The sequence below is a fragment of the Idiotropiscis lumnitzeri genome, chromosome 11 (assembly GCF_059441095.1).
Source record: "Idiotropiscis lumnitzeri isolate Australia: NSW breed Sydney's pygmy pipehorse chromosome 11, RoL_Ilum_1.0, whole genome shotgun sequence".
Lineage (NCBI taxonomy): Eukaryota > Metazoa > Chordata > Actinopteri > Syngnathiformes > Syngnathidae > Idiotropiscis > Idiotropiscis lumnitzeri.
Window position 1 is genome coordinate 7,586,816 of NC_142401.1, and position 12,446 is coordinate 7,599,261.

The 12,446-nt window shown below is 42.5% G+C and overlaps 2 protein-coding genes across 4 annotated transcripts in view; one reads left to right on the forward strand and one right to left on the reverse strand.

Moving 5' to 3' along the window:
- Positions 1-464: 464 nt before the first annotated feature.
- LOC148327148 (protein FAM72A) lies at positions 465-5,039 on the reverse strand. 2 transcript variants are annotated; one of them, XM_088308189.1, is made up of 5 exons: positions 4,074-5,039; positions 2,806-3,006; positions 2,557-2,634; positions 1,861-1,985; positions 465-1,673 (listed from the first exon to the last, which is right to left on the reverse strand). In XM_088308189.1, the coding sequence occupies exons 2-5, from the start codon at positions 2,955-2,957 to the stop codon at positions 1,579-1,581; spliced, it is 450 nt and encodes a 149-aa protein (XP_088164315.1). In that variant the 5' UTR covers positions 2,958-3,006; positions 4,074-5,039; the 3' UTR covers positions 465-1,578. The 2 variants fall into 2 exon arrangements, with proteins under 2 accessions (XP_088164315.1, XP_088164314.1); XM_088308188.1 differs by lacking the exon at positions 4,074-5,039 and adding an exon at positions 3,121-4,053.
- Positions 3,648-12,446, forward strand: part of srgap2 (SLIT-ROBO Rho GTPase activating protein 2) — a 54,978-nt gene continuing 46,179 nt past the window's right edge. For both annotated transcript variants that reach the window (XM_088308184.1, XM_088308186.1), the window contains exon 1: positions 3,648-4,622. In XM_088308184.1, the coding sequence (XP_088164310.1) occupies positions 4,556-4,622 (67 nt within the window). In that variant the 5' untranslated portion in view covers positions 3,648-4,555. The remainder of the gene's footprint in view (positions 4,623-12,446) is intronic.

Genomic DNA, 12,446 nt, shown 5'->3' on the forward strand with positions numbered 1-12,446 from the left:
AACACATTTGCCGTACGATTCAGAAACGGCAGAATAAAAAAAAAAAAAAAATGCAGAGCCTACCTGCGCAGGGAGGTCAAACTGCATGTTTTCCATCTCTCCCGGCTTCAACACACCTGATTCAAATGAGGAGGATAGTTATCAGGCTTCTTCGGAGCTTGCTGATGAGCTGATCATTTGAATCAGGTGTGTTGCAGCCGGGAGAGATTGAAAGCTTGCAGAAAAGCGGCTTTTCTTATTTTAACACATTTCTTTGGTGGTAAATTCTTTATACATGTGTCCTATGTTTAAAAATAAGACGCTTGAATCACAGCAACTTTATTACACCTTTCATTGATTTTTTTTTTTTCGGTTGAGTTTTTTACAGGTTTAATATATTAATATATTAATATTACAGCATTGATTTTTTTTTGTTAAAAGGTTACATAAAACAAGTTCCATTCAGTCAAAGTTTTTAAAATGTTTGACACTGAAATTGATTATTTTTCCCCCCATATTTCCGATGACAAATCCTTTTTCAAAATCCAGCTTCCTGGCGTTCGATCATTACGATTCCACTGTATTATCAAATTCAGCATTTCATTTTTTTTTTTAAACTCCTTTACTACCATTGTCAGCTACAGACGTCGTCAAAGATCCATTTTTTTTTTTTACTCGGCTGGGAGTGAATGAGTTAACAAATTGTACACCGTTGAAGCGCTACATACCAAAAAAAAAAACATCAGGCCTCTTTCAAATGTGCTAAATAAATAGTTTAGGCAGTGTCACAGCATCACATGGTAATACTTGGGGTATATACGTTTGCACAAATCAATGCATCACACATACTCTACAATATCACTTTGTGCAGCCCATGTATCGCTCGCTCTTTAAAGCCACGGTGCTATTTATTTTCCTCCCCATCCAAAGACGCACACACCACTGTTGATTCGCATGATGCTAAAATTGGTATAATCACCTCAGAAAGCCAGGCATGATTTAATGAGTGGTTGAAAATTGTTTACGCGAGCGTACCTTTAGCTTGACAGCGGAGGCTGGTGATGATTGTCGCAATTTACAGAGCATGTCCTTAAAGGTGGATAAGAGCTGTGTGACAATGCGTTTTATTTTCTGAAACAGTGGCGTTGCTATGATAGGCATGGGGAAGAGTAATCAAAGTCCTTACAGGTACTGTATTTTGCTTTTCTCGTCCTCTCTCTCACCACCCTCAGGTGGCAAGTGGTGATTCATTGGGGCATTTCACTAACATTTTTTAAAAAGGTGGAGTGCTCGTCTTACACAAGCACAACAACTGTGCTGTCAATTTGGAGTGCGCCATCCCTCTTGGCCCAACTAATCCTCCTGCGTGTCAAAGCAGGTGTTCCACCAGCTGTCCAAGGCCAAACACCTGCTGTGACATCACTGATTGGGCGTGGCTTCAGACGTTTTCCGAAGCACAAACACAGTGCCTTTTAAGTCATGTGTGATCCAGAGTTAAATTACACTCTTCAGGTCTCTCTTGTCTCCCACTCATTCAGTAACATCCCTCCAATGTTAGCTGCTGAAAAGTGCCCCCTCCTCTGTCAGCCACGTTCATCTTTACCTGATGCACTCCTCCTCTGATGGGCTTTCTGGTTCCTCGTTTTCACTGTCTTCCAGTTCGGGCAGATCTCCCCACAGGAGTAGATTGAGGCCTGCACACATGGAGGAGTTGGCAGGTTTTAAAAACCATTGTTTCTTCGGGCTGGGAACTTCTGCTACATAGTGGTAGCAAAAGTACTTGCTAAACTGCACCATCACGCTTGTGGAAGGCATTCGTTCATAAGATATCACAATGTTGCCATATTGACGTTTTATTCCAACCGTGCTGTGTAAACAGACCTGTTGCATCCAATCTGTTGAGAGTGGAAACGGCGTCACTGTTGAACATCCAGAAGTGTCCGTTATTACAGGAGAGCAGGCAGGGTTTACAGGGGGCCACCACATGATAGCCAACTACGTTACCACTGTGATGGGAAACAAAGTAGAAGCATGAGTCAGCACTTTACAATGAACACAAATGTGCAAACTCCACTATACAGGTGTTTGTTTCTTTTTGACCTGCATGTGACAACAACAAAGAGATGGCACACAAAAGAAACACAATGCCCTCTGTCATTTAACAGTACTCTTTTTAATGGACAGAATTATAATGTTATTCAATGCTAAATGATAAGTAAAGCTGTCACTGTTATATAAAAAAAAACAATCGTGATTAATACAAAAACGGATGCGATCCAATTCAATAAACGGTTCCTACAAGATTCAGTTAAATGTGTAGAAGTATTCTGCTTCGTTTCCATTATTTTGGTTGCCATCTTAACCTTTAAGAGAGGAACACAAGTACCAACACCTCTCAATGTGATGCATTGAGATAAAAAAAAACACTAGTGCAAGCAACATGTCAGACCAGAAATTCCAATTACCTCATAGTTTTGATTGCTGCCATAATGACATTTAAATAAAAGCTGTATGATGCTACCCGAGTATGGATAAGGGGTTCGAAGAATGAATGAATGAATGAGTAGCTTTACCTACCACTTGAGACATGCAATGTCTCTCAATTTGCACTTGCAGCTTTCAGTCGAGTAGCAGCTGGCCACAAAGTCAACAGTTCTGTACGTGTCGGGTAAACAAAACATGGGTGATTGGTCGGGCACTCAGAAACCATTTAAGACAAAATGTTATCGATTGCAATGGTTGTTACAGTGGAAATCATTGGCGTGGCAACAACAACATATGTAAACAAAGGCTAGCATTGGTGCTAACTGCATGAGCAATACATACCTGTTGGGAGGTATATCAGTCGAAAACAACTGAACTTCGGTGTCGGCAAGAAGCACGGCTTTCATGCCTCTCGTGCAGAGCACGCTGTCACAAAAGATGCAGTTCACCTGGGCGACACACTTGTTTTTGAAATTAGCGTTGGACGTCGACATGGTCGTCCTGCTCTGGTGTTGGGAGCTCCGACGTTGGCGTTTCACGCCGCTTTGATGTTAGAATTGCAGCAGAAAGAAAAATTTACAGTGACGCTATCCGATTTATCTGCGTTTACGGATGACGGGAGTGCCTTTAACATTTACTTTACAGGCGACGACGAACCTCTCTCGACGAGCCAACGCAGCTAATGTTAGCGCTTCCGATGCAGAATAAACTCGCGGGGGAATTTCTTGCGAAGAAGCCGGTCGGCTGTATTTACAAAATACACCAAGAAACGGCGAGTAAAAAAAACCCGATTGTTTACATGAGCAGTTCCGCGTCCTTGAAGCTGTAGTTAAAAGCTAACCGAATAGCTGTCAGTTTTGTTTACAACTTCCTGGTATTTAAAACCACTTCCCGAAACAATCTTTGAAAAGAACGCAGGCTTAGCTCTGATTGGACGTCGCCGCGGTGACTCACACCATTGGTCAGATTTATCAACAAGCCCAATTTTAATTGGATATACGCTCTACTTGGTCCGGGCCCATTTTCACTGATCTCATCGGATGATTGGTTTTTTCACACGTCATTTAGACTGCCAGGGCCAATCACAGTGGGAAAAAACATCGCTCGTGTTCTAAAAAATTAGGCGGGGCTGGCTTCGCGTCGGAGTGAAAAGTTTTCCCCTGACCGGAAATTTAAAACAAGGGTGGCGTTTTGTTGACGTTTATTCATTGCTGCTGTGTGAAATTGTTCTCAAAGTTCAGACTAAGTAATAGCAAAAATAAGACAAATGTGTATAATAGTTGTAGCTTGATAACATTGGCGACTACTTCCGGTTTTAGCAAGCAGCAAGGAACTGTTTCGATTTTAGTTTGAATGCAACAAATGAAAACATGTTATGTCGATGCACACAAATCGCTTTGTGTTGGGTGACTGACAGTCAAGAAAAAATAAAACTAAATCCACGTTGCATTGCTTCTTAGTGCTGTTCGTGGTTCAGCAACACACGTGTCCGCTTAAATGATCACTTAACCAACCATTAAAAATTAAAAGAATAGAATAGACTAAGTATTATTTTGCTTTCTAAATGTTTTAAGTGCCTCAAAGAGCACGGTGCACGCGTGCATCCTTACGTCCTGCGCAGTGGGGTCGAGGAACAGCCAACCCCTCCACCGGTTCCTCCTCTCTCTCACTTCTTCATGGCGGGGGGGTGAGCGGATCACTTCAGGCGGGATCGAAGAAGCAAGCGGACGCTTCTGAAGCGCAGACTGACAAGTTATCGCCCATTTCAAAGGTGGGGGATTAGATCCCCCGTTCGACTTCAAACGCTTTGCACCACTGTCGGTGGTTCAGCGGAGGCGCGCATGAAAATTGTGCAGCGGCAGAGCAGCGTCAAACTCACAATGCGCCCCGAGTGAGCACACGCAGGGAAACAATACGGACCGGCAAGCTCACCAAGCGAGGAGCCACATTTTCTTATCTGGATCCCCACGCGCACTTCCCCTTCACCTCGCCGCAACGTGGATAGTCCTTCATCAAGCTTCTTTTTATTATCCAATTGAGAGCAAATTGACTTCGCAGCGTGGAGAAGTGGTTTACTCTCCAAACTTCAGCCATGACGTCTCCGGCCAAATTCCGAAAGGACAAGGAGATCGTGGCCGAATACGAAACTCAAGTTAAAGGTAAAACTTTTTTTTTTTTAATTAATATAATTCAGCTCGGAATTCCCAAGCGGAGATGCAGCGGTGCTTTAAATGAACAATTCTGTCGTGTTGATCGCATGTTTTGCTGCCACAATCTCCTGTTTGTTGTTTAATTACTATATTTCTCAAAATATCACCTTATTTATGTGGAATCATCGTAGCTACCAAGAAGCCCGCATGTGATGATGTTATCGCTCGTCTCCTATCGTTGAGCGCAAATCGCCAACAAAGACAGAAAGGAGGTTAAAAAAAACGCCCATGCTTGAATGTGGTTGACCACCAGCAGCTTGTCTGCGGTGTGAAAGCTCACGTATTATATGCTCTGTCCGCTATGTACGACAAATAGAAGCCTTGCTCTTTCGACAAGGAACAAGGCAGGGCGTTTTCTCCCCTTCACTGTCTCCCGCATGTCTGTGCTGCAGGCTGCTGAGCTCTGCATACCACCCGAGCATGTGTGCCTAAACACACACATTGCAACTCAACGACGATTGTTCTTGAACGTCCACAGTTTTTTTTTTCATGCGGTGCACCGAAGTGAGCAATCCGGCCTTAACGATTGGTTGTATACGTGAATGCTTCTGTCGTCAGGCAGCACTTGGTGGCGGCTGCACTTACTGGCCACTTTATTAGGTACACCTGCACCAGCCTCCGTTGACGTGCAATACAAAGTCTTTATTTTCAATGATACTCGCCACCGACAAAAATATATTTGTCTCCCATTGTTGAAGCTTTCCAACGGAAACAACTGAGAGTTGTTTAAGTATTTTGGAGACATAATTTAACAATGAAAAACTTTTTACTACCAGTGCTCTTTAACCTTGTTGTTGGATTTAAATGATTATCCTTTTGTGATGCAATAGTGTGTAGATTCTTTCTCCATCAGTACCAGTTTCCTCGTATGGGACTTTGGTTCTGTCATTATTATTGTCTTCAATTTAGAGCCATATAGGTGACTGGCGAGCTTATTTGCCTCACTATCAAGACGTCCTGGGTTCCAATTTCAACTCAGGCGCACCGAGGTGGAGTTTGTATATTCTTCTTGTTGTATTGGTTTTGTTCAGGTAGGGTTATTGAAGACTAAATTATCCACAGTTGTGCGTGAGAATGCTTGTTTGTCGAAAAGTGGAGAATTGCATGCTGGGCCAGATCAAAGAATGTTGCGGCCTGAAAGTGGTCCCCGGGCTATAGGTTTCACACACCTATTCTAGATTGCAAACAAACAACAGCCACAATAATAAAGCCATTCTTGGAGTAAGAGCTCATCACATTTTACAGGCTGGGTTTGTACAACCTGAATTATTTCTTTCTATTGTCATTGTTGGAGGAAATGTTTGCACTGCAGTTGTTGAGCAATGTAAATAGAGTGACATCCCATTTGAGCAACCCGACAATTAACTCAACAATTCAGCATGAGACCGGCACGAGTTGACATTGGGAAAAAAAAAAAACAATGGGCATTGAATCGTCTCTCTCATAATCTGCAGTTATTTCCAACCGAGCCATATGTCGTGGTCGGAAGAAATACTTGTGCATCCATTTTTTTTCTCTTTATTTGTTGCCAGTCATGTTACTGCAAGTTGAAACGCAACTGAACTCTTTTATGCTATTTTGGGATCGGCGTATTCAGTTTTTTTTAGGCTAATCAACAAGCAAGTCTTTCGTGTTGAATAAAGGTTATTCGAGTATAATGTTGAGCAAGTGATGACGTAAAACCAGCGAGCGTGACTTCCATCGACTGTTTTTGTGGTTTGGTCATGTGATGCCAGCACAGCATTTCTATTTGTCCTTACATTTTTTTTTTTTGCACATTTTATGACGCAATCAGTCCCTTCTAGCGCTTCCTTTTAGCCACTGTACCATCATGATTGAAGATATAACCTTGCTTTTGGTGACTGTAAAACGGTAAAAGTACGGAAATTCAAAAACAATAAAAAAAAAAATCAACATGAACTGTGTTGTGTTAGTGGAAGGCCGACAGTACCATGCCAGGAAAGAGGATGAGAGGCTTTTGGAAGCGAGGCTATTGGCAACGGCTGCAATTGGCCTAGATCAGTTGATAAGATGGGTCACCACCTACTCAGTCACGTGACCTTCTCATGTTCCCGTTCAGAACAAATGGCCCGGTTATTCCCAGTCCTCCAAAATTCACCTCTCGCTGTACTCAGGTGTTACTTACTTCTGCGTGTTACCGCAAAACCAAAATGAGGCCAGAGGAAGCATCCAGGATCTTCGTCACCTGCCTTATCTGTTAACTATTTGGAGTGTGATATTTGTTCCCAGAAGAGCAAGCAACATGTTGAGTCGCCTTTGTCAAAGGCTCTCTGTCAGGCCTTACGTTGTTGAGCTCTGTCTCCTCTGGACTTGATGTTTGTCCATCGACCCGCCCTGTCAAGTACTTCACAGCACCTCTGTAAACAGCGATGATGGTTTTCCCACGTCTAACTGCTTCGGGTGATTTTGGGTGTCTGCAGGAGATGCAATGTTCCCGGTCTCTTCCCACACACGTGCACACGTACATTCGCTATCTGTCATTAGCCTGTAAGCGGTTAATAGCGGCACTCAAACGATATGCGATAACATGCGTCTGTTCCTAAATCTGGAATCGGTCAAATTATGTCTGTGCTTATCAGGGAGCAGGAGTAATCTTTTTTTTTTTAAGGTAAATAAATGTAAATCCTACCTCATGGCTTAACTTGATAAGGCTCTGCAGCATGATGGTGCAGACTGGGAATACCTCACTTAATCGGAAAAGCCCCAATTCTGGGCGAGCAGCCTCCAAATTTCTTCCATTTTCTCTATCTGCAGAAGAACGTAATGGCCAGGTGTTCAAATACTTTAGTCCTGAAAAACAATCATGCACGCACCCCACACGGAGTAACGGAAAATGGACAGAATACTAAAAAGCGCGAGCCTTTAGGAGACTGGACGTGGTTGGAATGTTCCAACACAGATGCAAATGGTTATACATGGAGTTAAGGAATGAGCTTATCATTTCACGTTTGGAGCGCTTGGAATTGAATCCAGAGGTCGGCTTTGCTTTTCAGAGAGGTTTTGGAACGCTTCGGGATTTGGCACAGTCACAGTCTGCATTTATTCAGCCAACTCAGTGCTCCTGGTTTACCAATCAGCCAGCTCACCATCGTATTAAAAAAAAAAAAAAAAAAAAAAACGAGCAGGAAGTGTTTAAGTGCATGTGAAAGCCCTTGAGAATATTTGACACACTTTAAACTATTCAAGGTCACTTTGGCACTGCATCTGTTGCTCTTCCGCACCGCCGTTAATAAGCGTCTGCCGCCGTGCACCAATTTTCCCACTACCGCCATTAATAAATCCTATTGATCTCTGTGTTTTTGTGGTCTGTCTGAGACGCTCATAGCAATTCGTATAAACGTCCGGTCTGATGGTCTGCTTGAATAACTCTTATTGATCGTTTGACTCTCAGCCACACAGATGGTCCCACAAAAAAAAAAAAAAAACAAGGCGTTTGGGAGCAGCATCTGTTGTAAATTCACAGAAGCAGATATGACGATCTTTCACGCTGAAAGTGGACGTGCGTGTGCAACTGATATGGTGCCTGGCTGCCGATATTCACGTCGGTCGTCGGACGCATGTTTGCTCGGCGACCAGTGAAACATATGATTTTGGATAAATAGCTGCTTTCACTGGCTCACAATAGGAAAGGTGTTGACACAGCAGAGGGTTTGTCTGCAAACAGGCTTGTGTGTATGCGCGCATGTCGGACTATGCCCGGACTTGTTATTTCTGTTGTGTTTGATTGATGTATTGTTGGTGGAGAGAAAAATAGAACGCAGTAGGAGGACAGCGTTGCGAAAGCACTTCATTACATGTAATCATGCAGACGTGAGGGATAGTGGTAATAACATGGTCATTATTGTTTTTCTGACACTTCTTCAATGCGGCTGTTTCATTAATGGCACTTTTTACGGATTATGTCTCTATGTGTGTGTTTAAATATTTAGCAATCTGCCTGTCATTTTGAAAATAGCCCAGTTGTCACGATTAAACGACCACATGAAGTCAATCACGTGCCTTTAAACAAAAGCACTCATCTCATCTGCCTGAACATGGATCATCATGCTGAGTTCTGATTGGCTGTCAAAGAGGTTTTCATTCAACGCTGTCTTTGATTGTGCTCTTTTGCAGTTAATAGAATTTTAATTTCATCCTGCAGAGAGCTGTCATACATTTGATTAAAAAGATAAAGTAAATGGATGTATGACATTGTTTTCAGTATGATGTCGTACGGTTTAACTTCTACACAACTATGAGCTACAACCGTAATAATGAACATCAGAATTGAATATTATTTATTGAAAGGCATGATTAGTTTATTTATTTATGTATTTTAATTGTTAACTCATTCAATCCATAAAACGTTTAAATATGTTTTCAAAATTGTAGTCCCCGCCTCCCAAAGACGTATTTATACGTCTTAGCCTTTTTTAAAATTTATTATTATTATTATTATTTGCGTCATAGCTCCATGTTTTTATATCTTTAGAACACAATATTCTGTAAGCTTTGCAAAATCAGTCAATTTCAATTTTTTTTTACCTCCAATATATATCAGTGTGTCGTGAGGTACGCAAGGTTGAAAATACTTGCGGGAGCGAGTACGAGTTTGTGTGCGTGTGTTTCAGGCTGAATTAAGGATTTGCTGACAGAGCTTAAAATAATCAGTCGGGAAGGATGTTAGTGTGAAACTGAGTGTATGGAGTCGGGCTTGAATACACACTGATTGTGCTGGGAAGCTTCCTGTCAGTGTACACACACACACACACACACAACTGCGCTCTGTACATTTACTATTACCGAGGATGTCTTTTTCTTTCAAAAAAGAACTCAATTTCATCTGTTCCTTTCATAAAAAACAGAAGCAGCTACTCCGCCTTTGTTTCAGGCGCGGTTGCCGTGTGCTGTGTCAGCAATGGACTTGGCATAGCTGAAAAAAAAACAAAAAAACATTGATTTTTCTCCACCACTTTACCAATCTGCTACTTCCTCATTCTTCACTCGTGGGTACGCTATAATGATTCACTACATGGTGTGTTTTTAGGCGTATCTTCCATACTTAAATTTGCCTCCCTTGTTAAATACGGTATAGAAACATCCACATATAACGTAATTGAACTGCTGTTCATGCTTCATGCTGTCAAAAGATGAGAGATAAAATGAGGAATGTCAGCCATCAGGGCGACACCGTACTCCACGCTATGTCGATGAAGCGGTACAGGTGAACGACAACATCTGGCATATCGGATGCTACACACGCTTGCCTGATTAATGTCGGCGAGAGATGAAACGATGCATCGGGAGGACCGGGGTGAAACGAGAGCGGGAGAAGTAAACAAGGCCAGATAGAAAAATGCACACAGCCGAGCCAAGCGGGTAAGGTCAGAGTTTAGCTGCGAGATGAGTGCTGTTCATTCGTGCCAGATGTTCCACATGCTCTGATTGGGCAACAGATGTTCAGCCTGCAGTGGTTGGTTGACGGGATTCTTCCTTCCTCGTTGTTTCACGTGGTCTGGATTTGACTTCAAAAGTCCGAGGATCGAAGGCAGTGACAAATCACTCTATAGATTTTCGTGTGCTTCTGTTTTGCGTGATGTCCACTGAGATGTCATTTTGTGGTGCCTATCACTTTAAAAGGAGGCATCTGTTCATTTTCTGTTTCGTATTTTCTTTCTGGTACTCCCTGATAGTAGCGCTGAGTGACGGCACTCAAAAAGTGCCTCCATGACATGCCTGCGTTTAGTTAACGCAGTCTTTCTTTTTTTCTTTGGCTCCTGTCTCTTTAAGATTCCTCTTCTCAGTCCACGCTCTTTTGATTGGACAAGTTCTAGAAGCCTCCTGAAAAGTAGCGTCCCTCTGCCTTGTGTGTGGGGGGGTGGGGGTGCGGGAGCCAATGACCTTATAAGGTCATCGTTATCAGGATGACCTTCCTCATACATGGAGACATATTGTATAGGTTAATGCTTTTGTTCCAGAAAACGGGGAAGTCTGACATTAATGACCCTTGACTCGAAAAAGTGCAATGGTAAGCCACTGTGAGTTCCTCCTTGTAGAGAAAATCAGTCTGCTCCAATTTCGTCAACATGCACTTGTCTGATGTGACGTGATGGCTTGATGCAATATTTCCTCTGTGTATGGAGTATGTACGACCTCAGTTTTCGATCACTGTTACTCTCGTCAAGACGAAATGAGAAGCAAGTGTCAAGGTGGATATGTTCAATTTCTTAATTTTCTTAAAGGCACCATAAGGACCACGGGTCTTGCAGTTTGTACTGATTGCAGCATTGGTTCTTCTGAGGATGCCTTCCATACAAAGGGAAAATTGGTACTGCGTGAAATCTATAAATCGTAAAACCAAAATCGAATCGAGCCCTTTTGTATCAAATCAAATCGATTTTGGAAATTTGAATCCATACCAAGTCCTAGTCACGGCACCCGTCAGATTGCCGTTTAATGACGGCGAAACCAAATAAATGTCATATAGTCTTATTACATATGTACAACAAATTAATGGATTACTAGTTGTGAAATCAGAAATCCATGGATATTAATTTGTTCAAGTTATTGTAGCAAGGGAAACAATAAAATCTTGCAAAACCACATTTTTATTACACGTGACTTTGTTAATAAATACTATTAACTAACTAAATAAATCATGAATATTTCACAATGCTATGCTACTGCCTTAATGAAATGACTAAATAATGATCATATAAAAATAATCTCTATGGTAGAATTCCATCGGCAAAAATATGGTAATATTTTTTTTTTGTATGAATAACCCAAAGCCATATCATAAAAAAAAAAAAAAAAAAAAGACTTGACCCGTTTACCCACTGCAACAGCACAACAACCACTCAGCGAGCTCAGGAATGTGAAAAGCTGTCGATCCCTTCCTCCCTCACGCTCAATTTCAATCTTTTTCTTTCTCTCGGCCCACAAACCAGCGAACAATCGCAGCTTTGTGAAAAGAACCACTGGTTCCCCACTCACGCTTTTGTTTTTCTCACTCCTCATTGCCCCCCCCCCCTATCTGTCAACCCCCCCCTTTCCACTCGTCATGTTTGATAGTGGCGCTGACGTGTGACACAAACGGCCTCCTGTTGCGCTTCGAGCCGGTCTTCAAGTCCGGCTCCACATGTGCAAAGCGCATGGCTGACGCACAAACCCACCGCGGATGTTTGTGTGAGTTGATGAAGGCATCTTTAAGAGCAGATGCGTCTGTGTAAAGACAAAGACCGCTCATATCCTCTGCGAAACAATCAGAAAAGGAATAAATCGGGAAGGGGCCGAGTGAGGGCGGGTCGGGGGGGGGGTCGAGAGAAAACAAGTGCAAGAAAGGTTGGACAATGTTCCCGCTGGACGCCAGAGGATACAGGTTGTGTTTGAACAGCCCTCAAGAACAAAGGGGGAGTAAAGGAAAGGGCTTGACTAAACTAAAGAGGGAGCGACATTGAACGAAGCAAAACCTTGAAAATTAAAAAAAAAAAAAAAATTAATAATCTGAAACGTGTACCCCAAGTGTGCATGCACATCCCCGTCTCCCCTCTTGGTCCCTCCTTCCCTCTCCATCAGCAGCTTGTCTATGCACGTCGGCACACTTGGTTGCTACGGTTACAGAATTGCCCCCATTCTTCTGGGGTTGCAAGGAGCATGGAGGAAAATGAGAAAGAATAATGTAGATTTGTCTTCCCTGTAGGTCTTCCGGCTAATCATGTTACCGCACACGTGCACGCGCAACTCTAGTTTGAACCCTTTTTAGATTCATCT

Excerpts from the sequence above, each read along its gene's own strand:
- LOC148327148 (XM_088308189.1), bottom strand. The coding sequence starts at position 2,957 with ATGTCGACGTCCAACGCTAATTTCAAAAACAAGTGTGTCGCCCAGGTG. Across the intron at positions 1,986-2,556 it reads GACATTGCATGTCTCAAGTG|TGGTAACGTAGTTGGCTATC; the intron begins GTAGGTAAAGCT and ends TTCCCATCACAG. Across the intron at positions 1,674-1,860 it reads CAACAGATTGGATGCAACAG|GCCTCAATCTACTCCTGTGG; the intron begins GTCTGTTTACAC and ends CCATGTGTGCAG.